The sequence below is a fragment of the Schistocerca americana genome, chromosome 2 (assembly GCF_021461395.2).
Source record: "Schistocerca americana isolate TAMUIC-IGC-003095 chromosome 2, iqSchAmer2.1, whole genome shotgun sequence".
In the NCBI taxonomy this organism is placed as follows: domain Eukaryota; kingdom Metazoa; phylum Arthropoda; class Insecta; order Orthoptera; family Acrididae; genus Schistocerca; species Schistocerca americana.
Window position 1 is genome coordinate 687,377,258 of NC_060120.1, and position 21,970 is coordinate 687,399,227.

General features: G+C 40.5%; 1 protein-coding gene across 4 annotated transcripts in view; it reads right to left on the reverse strand.

Moving 5' to 3' along the window:
• LOC124592677 (protein timeless) overlaps positions 1–21,970 on the reverse strand; it is a 396,167-nt gene that overhangs the window by 200,888 nt on the left and 173,309 nt on the right. For all 4 annotated transcript variants that reach the window (XM_047131864.1, XM_047131861.1, XM_047131860.1 and 1 more), the window contains one exon: positions 13,281–13,342. In XM_047131864.1, the coding sequence (XP_046987820.1) occupies positions 13,281–13,342 (62 nt within the window). The remainder of the gene's footprint in view (positions 1–13,280; positions 13,343–21,970) is intronic.

Genomic DNA, 21,970 nt, shown 5'->3' on the forward strand with positions numbered 1-21,970 from the left:
GTTGGGTAGAGTAGGACCAGGTGAACCAGGAGCGAGAAGGTGTTGAGGTTCTGGATGAATCTAGATAGGGTGTCCTCACACTCAATCCAGATCATGAAGATGTCATCAGTGAATCTGAACCAGGTGAGGAGTTTGCGATTCTGGGTGTTGAGGAAGTATTCCTCCTGATGGCCCACGAGTAGGTTGGCACAGGATTGTGCCATGTGAATGCTCATTGCCATACCTCAGATTTGTTTGTAGGTAATGCCTTCAAAGGAAAAGTAATGTGGGTGAGGATATAGTTGGTCATGGTAATTAGGAAGGAGGTTGTAGGTTTGGAATCTGTCAGGCGTTGGGAAAGGTGGTGTTAAATAATAGTAAGGCCTTGGGCATTAGGGGTGTTAGTGTAAAGGGAGGTGACATCAATAGTGACAAGCAGGACATCACGTGGTAAAGGGACAGGAACTGTAGAGATTTGGTGGAGGAAATGGTTGGTATCTTTTAAGTAGGTAGGCAGGTTCCAGGTAATATGTTGAAGGTTTTGGTCTACGAGAGCAGAGATTCTCTCAGTGGGGACGCAGTAACCTGCCACAATTAGGCATCCTTGGTGGTTGGATTTATAGATTTTTGGAAGCATGTAGAAGGTAGGAGTACGGGGAGTGGCTGGGGTGAGCAGAGAGATGGACTCTGGCGAGAGGTTCTGGGATGGGCCTAAGCATTTGAGGAGTGACTGGAGATCCTGTCAGATTTCTGGAATGGGGTCACTGTGGCAAGGTTTGTAGATAGACTTATCTGACAGCTGGCTGTCAGATAGTTCTAGCAATTCAAAACAACAGTGGTGGAGCCTTTATCCACAGGTATGATTATAAAGTTGGGATTAGTTTTTAGATGGTGGACTTCAGTTGTTTCTGGAGATGTAAGATTAGTTTGCATGTTGAAAAATATGGGGAATGATGGCGAGGCAAGGTTTGAAGTTAAGAAATTCTGGAAAATTAACAGGGGGTGATTTGGGAGTAGTGGGGGTGGATCATGGTTGGATGGAAGAGTGAACTGAGTTAGGCAAGGTTCAATTTGGTCCCAGTTGAGTCTGATAGGTAGGGTTCATGGCAAAAAATTAATTCCACTGTAGGAACCAGGAGAAGGAGAGAAGGTCTTTAACAAGTCCTGTATGGTTGAATTTATGAGTGGGGCAAAAGGTGAGACCTTTGAAAAGGAGTGGTATTTCTGTGGGGGTAAGGCTTCTGGAGGATAGGTTCATCACTGTGTTTTGGGTATGTTTACATTCTGGGAGGGAGTTTTGGAGGGTAGGGTAAATGTAGCAGGCCTGCGAGACAGGGTTTGTCAGCTATGAGGGGATGTGGAAGAGGTTTGGAGGTTATTGTAGACGGGGTGGACAGTGGTACTCCAAGGTGAGAGTAGGAAGTGAGCAGGGTGGAGAGCTTTCTGAGGTGGCATTGTGCATGCTGCTCTAGCGCTGGAGTGCAAGATTTTCAATGTGTGTTATGGGTTACAGGAATTTGGGATTGCATGGCAGGAGAATTTTGTGGATGCAGGGAATGTACTGCAATGAAGTTTGTGTTTGGTTAATATAATTTTGCATGACTATGTTGGTGATGGTTAAGCATTGTCAGAATCTGAACAGTTGGAAGTCATTGTGGAAGGAGGGGTGGCAGCTGGAGGTGGGTAAAAGCCATTTTTGGGGATTCCATGAGCCAAGCAACAACGCAGGAGCAGTATGTGGGACTGGGTTCTGGCTAGGAATAAGGAAACCTTTTTGTGTTGATGCAGATGGAAGGAGCAAGGATCCATGGTGGTGGAAAAAATTCGAAAAATCATGTAAATAACACAGAATTACGTCTGAAAAAATTCGCAAAAATACACCCAAATAAGTGAGAAAAATCATGAGAAGGATGAAATTGAGACAAAGGGGGAAATAAAATGACATCAACACTAGCGAAAGGTGAAGACTCACTAAAATTGGCAAGAAGTCACAATGAGGTCAAAGAAAAGATATAAATAATATATAAATATATATTTTACTGTGGGTAGCATGTCTGATGGAGGATAAGTATGATGAAGGGGGGATGGCAGATGTGACTGGATGAGGTGAAATTGGGTGTGATGGGGATAGAACAGAGAAAGAGTGAGGAATGGGGAGGGGTTCGTAGGATGACATACAAGATCGTGTGGCACCGGAAAGGTGTGGGAAATAACACGTGAAAATACGGGAGAGTAACGCAAGGAGAGTGATCAATTGAAGGTATCATTTAATGGTATCGACGGGATAATGTGGGATATAAGATGCTGCAACAACAATGATCATGGTCTTGTAGCTGTCTGTTCTGCGCAGCCAAGATGGTTTATACAGTGAGGCTCTTAAGTACATCATGCAGTGCAGTTTGTAAGGTGACAAGAGAAACACAAGAAAGAAGAAAAAGAAGGACGGACATTGAGTATAGCGATGCATTAGAAAATAGTAACAAAGGAAAACAGCACTGGGTTAGGATCAAAGAAAAGCTGTCATAGAAAAATCAAACAATGGAAAATCCAGGATCAAATGTAACTGTGATATGAAAAGGAAAGTTGTTACCCACCATATAGTAGAGATGCTGAGTCGCAGATAGGCACAACACAAAAACTGTCAGAAATATAGCTTTCGGCCAGTAAGGCCTACATCAAAATTAGATGACAAACACACACATACACATTCATGCAAATGCAGTCTCAGGCGACTGAGGCATACTGCAAACAGCAGCAGCACCAGTGCAGTGCATGTTGGGAGTAGCGACTGGGCGGGCGTACGGGGGAGACTGGGGAGGGGGGGGGGGGGGGGGGGAGTGGGAGGCATAGTAGGGGGAGGTGCAGACAGTGACGTGCTATCGAGGAGCGTGCAGGGGTGAGGTGAAAAGAGAGTAGGGCAGCTATGTGCAGTCAGGAGGTTAGACGACAGATAACAGTGGAGAGATGGGGGAGGGGGGGGGGGAGGGGGGGAGATGATGTAAAAATACTGGTTGCGATGGAGGAATGAGGGCTGTGTAGTGCTGGAATGGGAACAGAGAAGGGGCTGGGTGGGAGAGGACAACAACTAACGAAGGTTGAGACCAGGAGAGTTACGGGAACATAGGATATTGCAGGGAAAGTTTCCACCTGCACAATTCAGAAAATCTTGTGCTGGTGGGAAGGATCCATGTGGCACAGGCTGTGAAGCAGTGATTGAAATGAAGGATGTCATGTTTGGCAGTGTGCTCAGCAACAGGGTGGTCCACTTGTTTCTTGGCCTCATTTTGTCAGTGGCCATTCATGCAGACAAACAGCTTGTTGGTTGTGATGCCCACATAGAATGCAGCACAGTGGTTGCAACTCAACTTGTAGATCACATGACTGGTTTCACAGGTAGCTCTGTCTTTGATGGGATAGGTGATGTTTGTGACCGGACTTGAGTAGGTGGTGGTGGGAGGATGTATAAGACACGTCTTGCATCTAGGCCTACTAACTGCGGGGGAATGAGCTGTGAGGAAGGTTGTGTAGGGATGGACGAGTGTGTTGTGTAGGTTCAGTGGATGGTGGAATACCACTGCAGGAGGGGTGGGAAGGATAGTGGGCAGTACATTTCTCATTTCAGGGCACAATGAGAGGTAGTCGAAACCCTGACGAATGTAATTCAGCTGCTCCAGTACTGGGTGGTACTGAGTTACAAGGGGAATGCTCCTCAGTGGCCGGATGGTGGGCCTTGTCAGGTGGTGGGAAACTGGAAAGATAAGGCACAGGAGATTTGTTTTTGTACTAGGTTGGGAGGATAATTACGGGTTGTGAAGGCTTCAGTGAGATCCTCAGTACTTTGCAAGAGGGACCGCTTGTCACTGCAGATATGACGACCTCAGGTGGCTAGACTGTACAGGGGCATAGTAACTGGCTACAATGGGATGTCCTGCGTGGTTAGGTTTATGGGCTCTAGGAAGTATGTAGCAGGTAGGAGTGCACAGAGTGATAGGGGTGAGTAGAGAGATGGACTCTAGTGAGAGGTTCTGGGAAGGGCCCCCACTGAGAGAATCTCTGCTCTCATAGACCAACATCTTCAACTATTACCTGGAACCTAGACACCTATATAAAAGATACCAACCATTTCGTCCACCAACTCTCCACAGTTCCTGTCCCTTTACCATATGGTGTCATGGTCATCATCACTATTGATGCCACCTACCTTTACACTAACATCGCTAATGCCCATGGCCCTACCATTATTTAACACTACCTTTCCCAACACCCAACAGATTCCAAACTTACAACCTCCTTCGTAATCACCATGACCAACTATATCCTCAACCATATTACTAACCTACAAACAAATCCAAGGTATGGCTATGAGCATTCACATGGCACAATCCTGTGCCAACCTATTCATCGACCATCAGGAGGAATAGTTTCTCAATGCCCAGAATCCCACACTCCTCACCTGGTTCAGATTCACTAATGACATCTTCATGATCTGGATCAAGTGTGAGGACACCCTATCCACATTCCTCCAGAACCTCAACAACTTCTACCGCATTTGCTTCACCTGGTCCTACACAACCCAACAAGCCACCATTCTAGATGTTCACCTCCACCCCTAGATGGCTACATCAGAACCTCCATGTATATCAAACCTACTAAACACCAGCAATACCTCCACTTCAACAGCTGCCACCTGTTCCATGCCAAGAAGTCCCTTCCATACAGCCTAGCCACCCATGGTCATCGCATCTGCAGTGACGAACAGTCCCTCTCGAAATATACTGAGAGTCTCACTGAAGCCTTCACTGACTGTAATTATACTCCCAACCATGTACAAAAACAAATCTCCCATGCATTATCTTTCCAATCTCCCACCAGCTCCAAAAGTCCTACTGTCTGGCCACTGAGGAGCATTCCCCTCGTAACTGAGTACCACCCAGGACTGGGGCAACTGAATTACATTCTCCACCAGGGTTTCGATTAAGTCTCATTGTGCCCTGAAACAAGAAATGTCCTGCCCACTATCCTTCCGACCCGTCTCACAGTGGTATTCCACCGACCACCAAACCTACACAATAGACTCGTACATCCTTACACAACCCCTGCTCCCAATCCCTTACCTCATGGCTCATACCCCTGTAATAGACCTAGATGCAAGACCTGTCCCGTACATCCTCCCACCACCCCCTACTCCAGCTCAATCACTAACATCACCTATCCAATCAAAGGCAGGACTAACTGTGAAACCAGTTATGTGGTCTACAAGCTACGTTGCAACCACTGTGGTGTATTCTGTGCAGGCATAACAACCAACAAGCTGTCTGATCACATTAATGGCCTCCGACAAACTGTGGACAAGAAACAAGTGGATCACCCTGAACACGCTGCCGAACATAATATCCTTCATTTCAATGACTGTACCACATGGATCCTTCAACCAGCAACAGATATTCTGAATTGTGCAGGTGGGAACTTTTCCTGCAATACATCCTGCATTCCCATAACCCTCCTGGCCTCAACTTTCATTAGTCACTGTCCTCACCCATTCAGTCCCTTGCGTGTTCCCATTCCAGCACTACATAGCCCTCATTCCACCACCATACCCAGTCTTTTTATTTCTCTACTTTTCTGCTAGTTCACCCTCCTTGACAAACAGGTTTCTGACTCCATTTGACCATATCAGTCTGCCTTGATGATATCAGTTGAATTGTGTTTTATTCATCTCATGACATACATTTGCAATACATTTGGTTTGCGTACACGAGACATGTCAAAAATTTATAAAACAATTACAATTATTTTTACATTAATAAATAATAGCACTATAATAAATAATGACAATATAAGGATAACACATTGTACCCAGTGCCAAAGATCAATGAACATCATTTTGAATTAGTAAAATTGCTTCTTCCTAGTTGGGTTCAACATTCAATGCAGTTCCAGTTATCTGGGCTTTGTACCATTTCAAGATGCCATCATTAGAAAACAGTAGTGACACTTCACTTTTACTAAAAAGGTAAAAATAAACAGTTCTTCGTATATAAAATGTGAAAAGTGAGTGATAAAGAGTGTTTTGGGTTCCAAGCACAACTAATGATTACACGAAAAGTGCACAAAAGTAAAACTTAAAATTCATCAGTGATGATTTTCTGTGGATGTGCCATGGCTGGTACATGACGAAATGACTGTTCTTGTAAGTGCAGTGGATTCAAAAAACAAAGTTATAAAGTTGCTACAAAATGACATTGAGGCATTAAAAATTGAAGTATTAACTATAAAGAAAGAATATCATAGATTAATATGAAAAAAAAAAAACAGTCCGGTATGTGTGAAATCCATCAAACAGAAAAACAACAATACCACAAAATACATGTATACATACTAGCAATGACACATCCATGATGTCATGATAAACACAGCAAGCCAAAACCATGTGTATAAATATAAACAGAAGGTGGTGACAATCAGTAAAAGAAAAGACATGTCTATGCAAGGGAAAGAAAATGAGTTTCTAATAATTGGCAATCACTGCAGAAAAAAAAGCCATTCCCAACTGACATGGGAAATGCAAAACACAGAATTGCACAACTGAATTCGGAAACCAAACATAATTACAGAGATATCTTTACACATGTTGATATGAAGAATAAATTGCTAACGACACAAGAAAACTGATTCCTTTGGCAAGTGTCTATGTTGGATCCTAGATGATGATATTTAGTGGAATCATAAAAAAGAAGGTCAGTGAGAGACAAAGATATCTCCAAAATAAATTTGGCATCAAAGAATAAGTATATTGTGGTCTGCAAAACTTAGCAGAATGTTTAGAAATGTCTGCAAAATCATTAGAAGCGAGAGAAACTAATATGGCCTGAAGGTGGTGAAAAACCAGAAGCTCTAGCTGAAATAGCAAAATACAAGCACCACACAAAAAAGGAGGTATTACAGAATATGCTCTCACCATACAAACCACAATATACAAGTCAGCAAAAGAAAAATTAGATAGAAGTATTTCACCAGATTATCCAACACATTGGAAACAGTAAGCTATATCTGGAAGTATTCCTAAGTATAATCAGACATATTATGCATCAGTGTACAAGGACTAATTTAAAGTCACAGAGGTAATCTGACATTAAAGGACTGTATTTTATCCAGTTACTTCTGTAGACCTAAACATAAAGATGGTGAAGTTTCTCCATTTATTATAACAGGAATGCTCCGAAAGACAGCAAACAGTAAAGTGTGAGGTTACCCACAGCTAGAGAGAAAAAAAAAATAACTTTGAAATGACTAGTGTAGTAAAAGACAACTTTACAGTGTTTTTTGTGTACATATCACCAGGTGGCAAGATTAGCATCGTTCTGAAAAAAAAACTGCTAACATACTAAGGATGAATATGAAGAGAAACACTGTTACACATGGAGACTTCAACATAGCAAAAGGTTCGAAAACAAGACAAGGTTTTGAAGAACTGTTAATATGGTATAAGATGCAGACAACAATAATTTTGCTAAGAAGAGTGACCTCTCAAAGTCAGACAGTCATTGGTAACAAACAATGAAAATTCCAGGTTGGAATGTCAACAATATACAGATGAAAGCTCAATGTGTAACAGTCTTTTCACTGTATCTGTCTGCAGTTCAATGTGCCACCATTATTGATTACATCATTACTAACATTAACAGGTGTAATTATGAGTTATATGTAGTTCAAATAGAAATCTCCCATCATCATGGACAGCTGATCTCCTTCTGCAGAAGCAATGACATACTATCAGAAACAAAAAGAACAACCAAATAAATCAGGATCATCAGTGAGTAAAATATTAACATCTTTAGAACAATATTAAGTAGACAAACCTGGAATGAAACCTTACAGGCACAGAATGTAAATGAGGAGTATGATGTATTTATTACAACAATTAAATATTATTTTAGTATAGCATTCCCCTTTAAAGAGACAAGAAAAGCTGCAAGACTGAACACAGTGGATTACCAGTGAAATATAACCAGCCACAGAAGATGAAGTGAGGAAAATTGTACAGAACTGAAGTCCAAGAAATAAGCTGGTGAGTGATGAAATACTGAACCACATAATAAAGATAGTACGAGAGTGAATAACCACACCACTGCTGGACATAGCAAACAGCTCTTTCAGAGATGGAATTTTTACAGAAAAACTGAAGATAAGCAAAGTGGTACCAACATACAAGAAAGAGGATAAGGATGATCCCAAAAACTACACGCCAGTTCCACTCATATCATGTTTCTCCAAAATCTTGGAAATGATTATGTACAAAAGATTAGTCACTTACCAGGACAAACATAACATTCTTGTACAATCACAGCATGCTTTCAGAAAGGGTGTATCTAGTCAATCAGCAATTTTAGTTCTGGCAAAATACACAGGGTTTACATAATGTCGGGGAACACTTTCAATTATTTATTGCACAAAAACTAAACATTGTACAGATGTCATACATATTGCATTTAGAAGAGAAACTCTGAATTTTTTTTTTTTTACAAACATTCGATATGCAAACCATTAGTGACCTGTCAGATGTCAATACAGTAATCGCATTCTTGCCATACCTGTCCCAGCATGGCATCATTGAATGTGGCAGTCTCTTCACGTATTCTCTCCCAGAGCTCTGCTACATCACGTGGTAGAGGCGGTACATACACCAGATCTTTAATGTGTCCCCGCAGAAAAAAGTCACACGGAGTGAGATCTGGTGATTGGTGAGGCCATTTCATGAAACAGCTGTCCCCTTCTGTAGCAGGACCAATCCATCAATGCGGCAGCTCTGTGTTCAGGTACCCACGAACTTCGCAATGAAAATAGGGTGCAGCCACATCCTGCTGAAAGATGAATGGAGAGGCCAATTGCATTTGAGGCATCAGCCATTGCTGCAACAAGGCCAAGTAGGAGTATCCAGTGACAGTGCTCTCAACAAAGAGGATTGGCCCATACAGTTTTCGACGTGACATGGCACAAAAAAACATTTACCTTTGGGGAATCACACTCAAATTCAATGCATTCCTGTGGATGCTTTGTACCCCAAATTCGACAATTGTGCCTGTTCACTTTTCCATTAGTGTGAAAAGTGGCTGCATCACTAAAAATTAAGCGATCAACAATGCCATGCCCATCCTCATTCAATTATTGCAACTCCGAACAAAACTCAAAACGCTTGTCTTTGTCATCATCATTGAGCTTCTGCACTAGCTCCAATTTAGTTGGTTTCATAGACAGCTTCTGTCGCAAGACTTTCCACACTGCCATTGGAGCCATTTCGAGTTCACCTGATGCAAGACGCACTGATTTCTTTGGTCTCCTTATGGATGTCTCTCGTACGCGTTCAACATTCACTTCACTCACACTGGGACGGCCTCTTCTCTTTGCCAGGCACAAGCAACCCATCGTAACAAATTTGTTGTGCCAGTGGTAAATGGCTTCCTTGTTGGTGGCATCTTACCATACTTGGTTCTAAACATCTGTTGAACAGCTTAGCACACTTGTTTTTGTTGAACTCCAACACACAGAAAGTTCACTCCGCACTGAACTCACCATGTTTGCGACTAGCGGTGACTATCGGCAAATTACCAAACTATGCTGTGGTGGTATACATGAAAAAAAACTTTAAGGGTTTCTCTTCAAAATGACAATGTATGATATCTGTACAATGTTTTGTTTTTGTGCAATAAATAATTGAAAGGGTTCCTGGACTTTTTGTACATCCTGTATTATACACTTCTTAGATAAAAAAGATGTTGTATCTGCAATTTTTCTGGATGTCTCCAAAGCGTTTGACACCACTGACAGTGAAATACTTGTATAAAAATTAGGAAACTATGGTGTTTAAGGGAAACCAGGAGAGTGGATACAATCATCCTTATGCAACAAGAAAGAGTATCTATCAATAGGAATCTCATAGCAATCAGAAAGCAAAGCCATCAATTATGGAGTGCCACAGAATCCAGCAAAGGGCCATCGCTATTTGACCTCTCCGTTAATGATATACATGTTGAAGAGAAGCAGAAAAAAATATTGAAAGCAGATGACATGACAATACAGAACAGTGACAAAAATGTGGAACAGCTTGTAAGAAGAGCATGCATTTCTGCATAGTCATAGCTCAAGGGCTCTTGAAGAATGAACTGGTTATAAACCTGTGTATGCAGCATTCATAAACAAAGAGAAGGCTGTAAACATGGATTTACATGTGGACAAAAGAATGGAACAAGTAGAATCCAACAGATTCTTAGATATTACTGTGGATAATGACCAGGAATGGAAACAGGATATTAGCTCTTCCTGTAGGGAACTCAGTTCTAACATATTCATGATGAAGCAGCTATCACAGTATGCAGATGTATGGCTTCTGTGCACAGCATACCATTCATTTTTTTAACCACATCTGCACAATGAAGTGACAATGTGAGGAAACACAAACACTCAAGAAATGAAAAGTGTTCACATTACAGAAAAAAAATATATAAAACAGGGTCATTTTAAGAAGAAAGATTTCTGAAACATGCAGAAACTGCTGCAAAAATCTAGGGATCTTTAATTTTTACACCTCCATAAACTACAAATACAAAACAATAACATACATCACAAAAGATAGTGCAGAGTGGATTACTAATGTTATTGTAGACAACCACAACACACAAAGAAAGAATTATATACTACACATACTCCACAGTGACAATCCTAGAAAAAGGACCTCTGTACTCACGTATCAAATTGCTAATAAGTCTGCCTAAAAACCTGCAGGGTAGTGTGCATAACACTAACTTTCCAAAGGAACTCAAAACTATCCAGTGGAAAAGAAATTTTACAGTGCTGAAGAGTATTTATCATATTAGATTTGTATATATTGTTATTTACCATCTGTGCCATTAGAATGTAAGCAAAATGGTCCTATATTGCATGAATTCAATACCACCAATTTGCCATATTAGTGAAATAAGATTCCTGCCGCTCTTCTGTGACTGCCACCAATAATATGATTGGAAGTCTGTTGAGTGTTTTCTGGTCTACTCTTCTTTGGAGTATTACCTCAGTTTGCTGTCATCAACTTATGAAGCCATCTGTTATGGTGATATCCTTAATAAGAAGCACTTGCTAGATGTCATCTGCTACTCCTTCATTAGGTGTTAAACATTATCAGCTTTCTTAATATTCGGCTTCACTGTGATAAATAGCTTCAAAGCAATTTGTGTATAACAGTTACTTCCCAAAGCCCGATTCTTTAAAGCACTAAACTCTTGCATATAAAACAGCTTCAAACATCTGATTACTTTACAAATGAGTTAATCTGTCAAATATTTGATGGTTAATTATATAAAACCCTAATTATGCTGATTTCATTAGCTTCAAGTTATTCATCCACTGACTAATGAAAAAATCAACACTAAAATTTATTGTGTAAAACTTTTAACATAATGATTGGATTATGACAAAAACGTAAACTTAAAAGATTGATTGATAATTGTGTGAAATAATAAAAATAAAATTTTTGTTGTATCTAAAAACCACTAGACAGGCAACCTGCAATTTGGACTGGATTACTGTTTCAGATGTTTAGCAATACAGATGACTGTGTTATCTCCCTCTCTATGTTGAGCTCTGTTCTTCAGTTCTTCTTTAGCTGTGTAGACCTACCACTGATTGGCATCAAATGACTTCTTAATTCTGCCGGAAATTGTATTGGCTCTTGAGCATTTTCTCACTGTTCTTAAATCACCGAAGGGCTGTACCAATGAAGCAGATGTTGGTAAGGTACATCATATCATCCCAACCATTGTATTTAGTGATACTGTCGAATCTATTTAGCTATTAAATTATACTGTGGTCAGCATCTCCTAAAAACACTGCCGGATATGTGATGTACATCTGATTCATTGATGAATCTGTAGAGATCCAGCTGTATGATGAACTGATAAATAAAGGTGATACTGAGTCGCCTTGTTGGCCGAAAGCTCATTTTCAGACAGTTTTTTTGTTGTGCCTACCTGCGACTCAGCATCTCTGTTATATGGTGAGTAATAACTATTGTTACATTCCATCCTGAATTTTCCATTGTTGATAAATAAAGGCAGCAGTTTCCATTCAGTAAGGCTTGGGATCTAGCCTTGAGAATACTGACTGTACAATGACAGTCTGTTGGGTGATTCAATCATGCCATACCAGCTGAAGAACTGATTTCACACCGTGTCGATGTGCCTCCTCCGTGTCAGCAGCATCGGAACATCCATGGTGTAGACATGCTTCCTCAGCATCAGCAGCATTCTGACAACCACAAAGAGGCTGTGAATCAAGACTGGTGTCTCAGCTGCCCACTTCCTCTTCCACTTGACCAGTGGACCTGTGCCCAGGCATCGGGCTTCGTGAGAGGTGAGTGATACAGTGTTATCAGTGCACTTTTGGTTGCAGGTTTTAGCAAGGTGCTTCTAGGCAGAGAGAGAGAGAGAGAGAGCTGTTGGAGAGTATAATAATGTGCTAAAAAGGGGGCATAAATCAAGGAGTGGTGTTGGAGCTGAAAACTGATAAATAACAGAAGACAATGACTACATTTTCATAATTTCCAGGATGGCTCTGAACTATCTAACATACTGTGCTTCATTTTTCCCCCTTCTGTGAAATCTGTATTGGATGGTGATTTTTTAAAACTCCCGCTATGCAATGGTAATCCATTATTGAGATGTGGAAGACAAACAAGTTATCTCAACACAGAAATGCAGCAATACTCATTAGCCTTCAAGGTCTCCCCAAAGAAGGAGATTAATAGGGGCGCACTCACTCTTGAGAAGTCTCTTGTCACTGCACAGGGGGTAATGAGAGACAGCTGGTAAGGAATGGAGGAGCAGGTAGTAACAAATCACGCCACAAATGTGCCAAAGTCAAAGAAATTTACAGTGCATGCAACAGTATAACTGTGTTCCAAAGACTACTCATATCTCTTAATGGAGAAAAAATAATACATGTGCATCTATGAACATGAAGCTTTGATCATTTTATTCCTCTTGAGCTGGATATTTTACAGCTTTTCTTTTCCAACTTTCTGTGTCCTTTCTTCCATTTTCCTTCAGTTGCCAAAGACAAGCTATGATAATGAGGTTTAGATATTTAATATACATTGTCTGCTGTTGCTGATAAGCTGCTTGAATTTCATTATACTCAGCAAGCACAACCCTTCTGTCTGTAACATTTCTAACACTATTTTTTTTATTTATTCTGTATGCAAGGCAATGCACTAACACAAAAAATAATAATCATAAAAATATCAAACTTACCTTATTATGCCATCTGTTACTCTAATATCATCTTTTGCATTGATCAGAAGTGGTATAAACTCCTAAAAAATAAGAATAATAATATTTTAGCATTACATTCAACACATTTTTATTTTTGTCTTCACTGTATTAAACTCAGTGAATTCAATACATGACGGCAGTGTCATTAACTTAAATTGAGGACTAAACTATTTAAGTTATTTGAATGCATTAATATTAAAACCAATGTGTGGTGCTTGCTGCAAATTGTGGTTTATTCACCTCATGATACATATCTGCAATGTGTATGGTTTGTCTAATGGAAAATCTCCAGGTGCCTATGAAGTGAATGTGGGCATGGTAAAACCAGCAGGCATCTAGGCCCTACAATGATTGCACAGGACCCTCAATGCCATGTGGAAAGACAACAAATGCCTTCAGGCTGGAGTAAGGGTGTTACAGTTCCTCTGCTTAAGAAAGAGAGTAGATGGAAGCCCACTAATTATAGACGAATAAGACTGATGTCACATGGGTTGAAAATTCTACAGAAGATCACAGAGCAAAGATTAAGAATAGTCATTGAACCACAACATAATTGGATAGGCAAAAATCTACTCACAAAGCACACACATAAAAGACAGCTGTAATTGGCAAGCTTTTGGAGCCAGTTGCTCCTTCTTAGGCAGAAAGGTTGAAGGGGAAGGAAGAGGGGCGAAGGAAAAGTACTGGAGAGGTCTACAAAAAGGGGTAGATTTTGGGAAAGTCACCCAGAACTGTGAGTCAAGGGAGACTTACCGCACAGGATGACAAGGAAAAATTTTCTTTCCTCTTCAACCCATCTGCCTGAAAAAGGAGCCACTGACTTCGAAAGCTTGCCAATTACAACTGTCTTTTATTTTTGTGTCTGCCGCCACTTGGTGAGTAGATTTTTCATCTATCCAATTAAATTATTTTGTCAATAACTGTTTTCGTTGTTATAGAACCACAACTGAAGAGGAGTAGTATGGCTTCAGAAATAACACAAATAACACTTCAATAGTGGATCTAATTTTCTGTGCCCTCAAGGTGATGAAAAATACTGGAAGCAAGGCAAGAACCTTTTAATCATATTCCTAAATGTAAAGAATGCATATAACAGTGTTGCAAGCAAGACTATCTGGGAGTGCTCTAGGAAAAGGAATGTACCTGAAGGACTGGTAAGAAAAATACAAGTGTTGTACAAGGACTGTACTAACTGTTTACAAGTTGGAGAGGGATGATTTTTGTGGCATGAGTGAGAGTGGAGTTCAGAAATGCAGTGCACTGTTCCCACTACTGTTCACCACTTATGGATGACATAATAAAGAATATCAACAAAACTTTTGTTGACCTTAAGATAATATCTTATGCTGATAATGTCAGACCAGACTCAATATGCAAAGTTAGTTAGATAGCTATGTGGTTGCATGTTCCATTGATCAATCGCATGGTATGGTAGCCGTTATGATGTGGAATGTGTCAAGTGCACAAGATATTGGCACAAAATGCATATACTATATTTACTGATTTATTTATTCCTATTCAAGAATTCATCTATGGTTTAGAAGGAGTTGTCAAGGAGATATGATTTCAATTTATTTTTGAAACTATTACTGCTGTCTGTCAGACATTTTATTTCATCCGGTAATTTGTCGAAAATTTTTGTAGCAGCATATTTTACCCCTTTCTGTGTCAAAGATAGGTTGAGTAAAGGATAGTGTAAGTCTTTCTTCTTTCTGGTATTATAATCATGAATGTCACTGTTGTTTTTATACTGGTCCATGTTGTTGAGAACAAATTTCATTAGTGAGTAAATATACTGTGAGGCTGTTGTAAGAATTCCCAATCTTTTAAAAAGTTGCCTACAAGATGTATGACTATTAACCCCAGACATTATTCTAATCACTTTCTTTTGAGCAGTGAATACTTTTGTCTAAACATTGTTGTTGTTGTTGTTGTGGTCTTCAGTCCTGAGACTAGTTTGATGCAGCTCTCCATGCTACTCTATCCTGTGCAAGCTTCTTCATCTCCCAGTACCTACTGCAACCTACATCCTTCTGAATCTGCTTAGTGTATTCATCTCTTGGTCTCCCTCTACGATTTTTACCCTTCATGCTGCCCTCCAATGCTAAATTTGTGATCCCTTGATGCCTCAAAACATGTCCTACCAACCGATCCCTTCTTCTAGTCAAGTTGTGCCACAAACTTCTCTTCTCCCCAATCCTATTCAATACCTCCTCATTAGTTACGTGATCTACCCACCTTATCTTCAGCATTCTTCTGTAGCACAACATTTCGAAAGCTTCTATTCTCTTCTTGTCCAAACTAGTTATCGTCCATGTTTCACTTCCATACATGGCTACACTCCATCACACAATCAAATGCTTTGGACAAGTCACAGAAAATTCTTATTGGTGACATTTTACTATTTAAAGACTCTATTATGTGGACAGTGAAATTGTATATTGCTGTCTTCGTGGAACAGCATTTTTGAAATCCAAACTGTGATTTACTAAGCATCCCATTACTGTTGAGATGGCTAACCACTCTTGAGTACATTACTTTCTCGAAGATTTTTGAAAATGCTGTAACCAAGGATACTGGCTGATAATTATTGACATCTGTGGTGTCCCCCTTTTTGTAGAGCGGCCTGACAACGGCATATTTTAACCTGTCTGGGAAAATACCTTGAGTTAATGACGCATTACATATGTGACTCGAAACATCAGCTGTAATTGCTCCACATTGTTTTAATATCTTATTAGAGATGTCATCTACTCCAACAGAACATTTATTTTTCAAAGATTTAATAACTTTACTTATTTCACAAGAGGTTGTTAGGTGAAACTTAATCTAATTTTTTTCAAAACAGACTCTTCCATGTACAGCCTGGCTTTTTCTTTTGAACTGTTCTCACCAATTTTTTCTCCTACACTTAGGAAATGGTTGTTAAATACATTAGCTGCTTGCGTACTGTTGGTTAGGATGGTCTCATTCTCCTTAATAGTAATACTACCTACCCCAGTGGTTACTTTTACTGTCTCCCTTCTAACAACATTCCATACTGATTTGATTTTATTGCCAGAGTTGTTAATTTCTTCTCTAACATACATATTTCTAGATTTCCTTCCAAATTTTCTGAGTATGTTACAATAATTTTTATAGTGTAAAACTACTTCTGGATCTTTACAAGTTCTTGCTGTCTCATAAACTTTTCTTTTTCTTTCTGAAGACACTTTAATACCTGTAGTAATCCAAGGTTTCTGCGTGGTGTTACATTTTGTCATTTTCTTTGGAAAACAATGTTCAAAAAGGGATATAAATTTATCAAGAAATAGGTTGCATTTATCATTAGCATTTGGCTCATTATATACATCTCCTCAATTAACATTTCTTAAGCTTTCTTTGAAGTGCTCTATAGATACCGCGTTGAGCAACCTTACACTTTTACTTAATGGTTTCCGAACTGTACACCCTGTTAGGTTTTGTAAGTTAATCAGTTGTGCATCATGGTCTGACAATCCATTTACCACAGGGAAAGCATATGTTTGTTTTACATCCTCTTTCTGTACAAATACATTATCTATTAGTGTGCTATTGTCTTGAGTTATACATGTAGGGAAGTTGATCACCGATTCAAAGTTATATGTTGTTAATAACACTTCTAGTTCACTTTTCCTCTCAGAATTATTTAGAAAGTTTACATTGAAATCACCACAGATTAATAACTTCTTCTTTTTGTCTGACAGACAGCATAATAGGGAGTCAAACTTTTTTATGAATAGCTCCCAGTCTCCTAATGGGGACCTGTATACTGTTGCTAATATCAATACTACATTATCTAGCTGAAGTTCACATTCACAAACCTCGAAGTGCTGATCAACACAAAATTTGCTTACAAATGGCAACTCCTCCTTCATCCATCCTAGATCTACAAGTGTAAGATGCTAAATTATACCCACTTATAGTGACACTATCCATGCCCACAGTTACATAGTGTTCAGACAGACAGAGTATATCAATCTCATTCTTATTTTTGAGATCATCTAAACACACTAATAGCTCATCTAAAATGGTTCAAATGGCTCTGAGCACTATGGGACTCAACTGCTGAGGTCATTAGTCCCCTAGAACTTAGAACTAGTTAAACCTAACTAACCTAAGGACATCACAAACATCCATGCCCGAGGCAGGATTCGAACCTGCGACCGTAGCGGTCTTGCGGTTCCAGACTGCAGCGCCTTTAACCGCACGGCCACTTCGGCCGGCAATAGCTCATCTACTTACTTTTTTATTCCCTGATGTTTTGATGAAGTAAGTTGATACCCCCCCCCCCCCCCCCCCATGAACCATGGACCTTGCCGTTGGTGGAGAGGCTTGCGTGCCTCAGCGATACAGATGGCCGTACCATAGGTGCAACCACATTGGAGGGGTATCTGTTGAGAGGCAAGACAAACGTGTGGTTCCTGAAGAGGGGCAGCAGCCTTTTCAGTAGTTGCAGGGGCAACAGTCTGGATGATTGACTGATCTGGCCTTGTAACATTAACCAAAACGGCCTTGCTGTGCTGGTACTGCGAACGGCTGAAAGCAAGGGGAAACTAAAGCCGTAATTTTTCCCGAGGACATGCAGCTTTACTGTATGATTAAATGATGATGGTGTCCTCTTGGGTAAAATATTCCGGAGGTAAAATAGTCCCCCATTCGGATCTCCGGGCGGGGACTACTCAAGAGGACGTCGTTATCAGGAGAAAGAAAACTGGCATTCCACGGATCGGAGCGTGGAATGTCAGATCCCTTAATCAGGCAGGTAGGTTAGAAAATTTAAAAAGGGAAATGGATAGGTTAAAGTTAGATATAGTGGGAATTAGTGAAGTTCGGTGGCAGGAGGAACAAGACTTTTGGTCAGGTGATTACAGGGTTATAAACACAAAATCAAATAGGGGTAATGCAGGAGTAGGTTTAATAATGAATAAAAAAATAGGAGTGCGGGTTAGCTACTACAAACAGCATAGCGAACGCATTATTGTGGCCAAGATAGACACAAAGCCCATGCCTACTACAGTAGTACAAGTTTATATGCCAACTAGCTCTGCAGATGATGAAGAAATTGATGAAATGTATGACGAGATAAAAGAAATTATTCAAGTAGTGAAGGGAGACGAAAATTTAATAGTCATGGGTGACTGGAATTCTTCAGTAGGAAAAGGGAGAGAAGGAAACATAGTAGGTGAATATGGATTGGGGGGGGAAGAAATGAAAGAGGAAGCCGCCTTGTAGAATTTTGCACAGAGCATAACTTAATCATAGCTAACACTTGGTTCAAGAATCATGAAAGAAGGTTGTATACCTGGACGAATCCTGGAGATACTAAAAGGTATCAGATAGATTATATAATGGTAAGACAGAGATTTAGGAACCAGGTTTTAAATTGTAAGACATTTCCAGGGGCAGATGTGGATTCTGACCACAATCTATTGGTTATGAACTGCAGATTGAACTGAAGAAACTGCAAAAAGGTGGGAATTTAAGGAGATGGGACCTGGATAAACTGAAAGAACGAGAGGTTGTAGAGAGTTTCAGGGAGAGCATAAGGGAACAATTGACAGGGATGGGGGAAAGAAATACAGTAGAAGAAGAATGGGTAGCTCTGAAGGATGAAGTAGTGAAGGCAGCAGAGGATCAAGTAGGTAAAAAGACGAGGGCTAGTAGGAATCCTTGGGTAACAGAAGAGATACTGAATTTAATTGATAAAAGGAGAAAATACAAAAATGTAGTAAGTGAAGCAGGCAAAAAGGAATACAAACGTCTCAAAAATGAAATTGACAGGAAGTGCAAAATGGCTGCCTACAGGAAAATTAAAGAGACCTTTGGAGAGAAGAGAACCACTTGTATGAATATCAAGAGCTCAGATGGCAACCCAGTTCTAAGCAAAGAAGGGAAGGCAGAAAGGTGGAAGGAGTATATAGAGGGTTTATACAAGGGCGATGTACTTGAGGACAATATTATGGAAATGGAAGAGGATGTAGATGAAGATGAAATGGGAGGTACGATACTGTGTGAAGAGTTTGACAGAGCACTGAAAGACCTGAGTCGAAACAAGGCCCCGGGAGTAGACAACATTCCATTAGAACTACTGATGGCCTTGGGAGAGCCAGTCATGACAAAACTCTACCATCTGGTGAGCAAGATGTATGAGACAGGCGAAATACCCACAGACTTCAAGAAGAATATAATAATTCCAATCCCAAAGAAAGCAGGTGTTGACAGATGTGAAAATTACCGAACTATCAGTTTAATAAGTCACAGCTGCAAAATAATAACGCGAATTCTTTACAGACGAATGGAAAAACTGGTAGAAGCGGACCTCGGGGAAGATCAGTTTGGATTCCGTAGAAATGTTGGAACACGTGAGGCAATACTAACCTTACGACTTATCTTAGAAGAAAGATTAAGAAAAGGCAAACCTATGTTTCTAGCATCTGTTGACTTAGAGAAAGCTTTTGACAACGTTAACTGGAATACTCTCTTTCAAATTCTGAAGGTGGCAGGGGTAAAATACAGGGAGCGAAAGGCTATTTACAAATTGTACAGAAACCAGATGGCAGTTATAAGAGTCGAGGGGCATGAAAGGGAAGCAGTGGTTGGGAAAGGAGTGAGATAGGGTTGTAGCCTCTCCCCGATGTTATTCAATCTGTATATTGAGCAAGCAGTAAAGGAAACAAAAGAAAAATTCGGAGTAGGTATTAAAATTCATGGAGAAGAAGTAAAAACTTTGAGGTTCGCCGATGACATTGTAATTCTTTCAGAGACAGCAAAGGACTTGGAAGAGCAGTTGAACGGAATGGACAGTGTCTTGAAAGGAGGATATAAGATGAACATCAACAAAAGCAAAACGAGGATAATGGAATGTAGTCAAATTAAATCGGGTGATGTTGAGGGGATTAGATTAGGAAATGAGACACTTAAAGTAGTAAAGGAGTTTTGCTATTTAGGGAGCAAAATAACTGATGATGGTCGAAGTAGAGAAGATATAAAATGTAGACTGGCAATGGCAAGGAAATCGTTTCTGAAGGAGAGAAATTTGTTAACATCGAGTATAGATTTAAGTGTCAGGAAGTCGTTTCTGAAAGTATTTGTATGGAGTGTAGCCCTGTATGAAAGTGAAACATGGACGATAACCAGTTTGGACAAGAAGAGAATAGAAGTTTTCGAAATGTGGTGCTACAGAAGAATGCTGAAGATAAGGTGGGTAGATCACGTAACTAATGAGGAGGTATTGAATAGGATTGGGGAGAAGAGAAGTTTGTGGCACAACTTGGCTAGTAGAAGGGATCGGTTGCTAGGACATGTTTTAAGGCATCAAGGGATCACAAATTTAGCATTGGAGGGCAGCGTGGAGGGTAAAATTCGTAGAGGGAGACCAAGAGATCAATACACTAAGCAGATTCAGAAGGATGTAGGTTGCAGTAGGTACTGGGAGATGAAGAAGCTTGCACAGGATAGAGTAACATGGCGAGCTGCATCAAACCAGTCTCAGGACTGAAGACCACAACAACAACAAGTTGATACTGCCCTTAGTGTTACCCCTTTTTACGTGAAGTTTCTTTTATTCTATTTATCTTGATTGTCATCTGTATGGACTTCGGCTTTAACCTAAAAAATCTGTCTGCCTGGACCCATTAACCACAGGGATCACCACTTGTGTGACTGTGGACCCCCTTACAGTTTCTGGTAATAGAGAAGCTAACTTACTTTTCCCCATCCTATTCAGGTGCAGGCCATGTATAATGTATCCCCACCTACAAATAGCATTTACTGGAACAACACTTATGTGAGATTTTGCTGGTGTCTGGAGCATCCTGTTCAGCTCAGTGTTAACATGCTTTACAGCAGAGTTGTGTCCGCCCCAGTAGCTGAGTGGTCAGCGTGACGGATTGCCGTCCTCTGGGCCCGGGTTCGATTCCCGGCTGGGTCGGAGATTTTCTCCGCTCAGGGACTGGGTGTTGTGTTGTGTTCATCATCATTTCATCCCCATCCGGCGTGCAGGTCGCCCAATGTGGCGCCGAATGTAATAAGACCTGCGATATGGCGGCCGGACCTGCCCCGCGAGGGGCCTCCCGGCCAATGACGCCAAACGCTCATTTCATTTCCACAGCAGAGTTTACCCATCATGGGGCAGATAGACCTCCACAAACCCCACATTTGTGTGCTCAGTTTCTCCTCCTATTTTATCCAGATCACTCCTAATACTGTAGCTTGGATTCATAGCCATGCTGTTTCCTGCTCCCCCAAACTATAATTACGTGATCTTCCTTCTCAAAGTCACTGCATAGCTGACCAAGCTTTCTGTCAGCTGGCTAAGGCTAGCACTTGGTTTCACAAAACTTGTGACCTGGTACCCTGCACCTAATTTCTCCTGAAGCTGCTGGCCCACACCCTACCCATGACTGCTGCCTATAAGCAGAATTCTTTTTTTCCTATTCTGTTTTGATCCCAACTTGTCTTTTTTCTTTAAGCTAATATTCTGCTTCAACCTACTTTCAACTACATCTGGATGAGGCCCTTCCTCAACTTCAGATAGCAACCCAAACTGATTTACTAATTGAATTTCTGGAGTTTTTTCAAGTGTTTCCCTATTTCGCCCTTTGCCTGCTACCTTTTCCCAGTTCCCACTCTCTTTTTCCTCCCTTGAC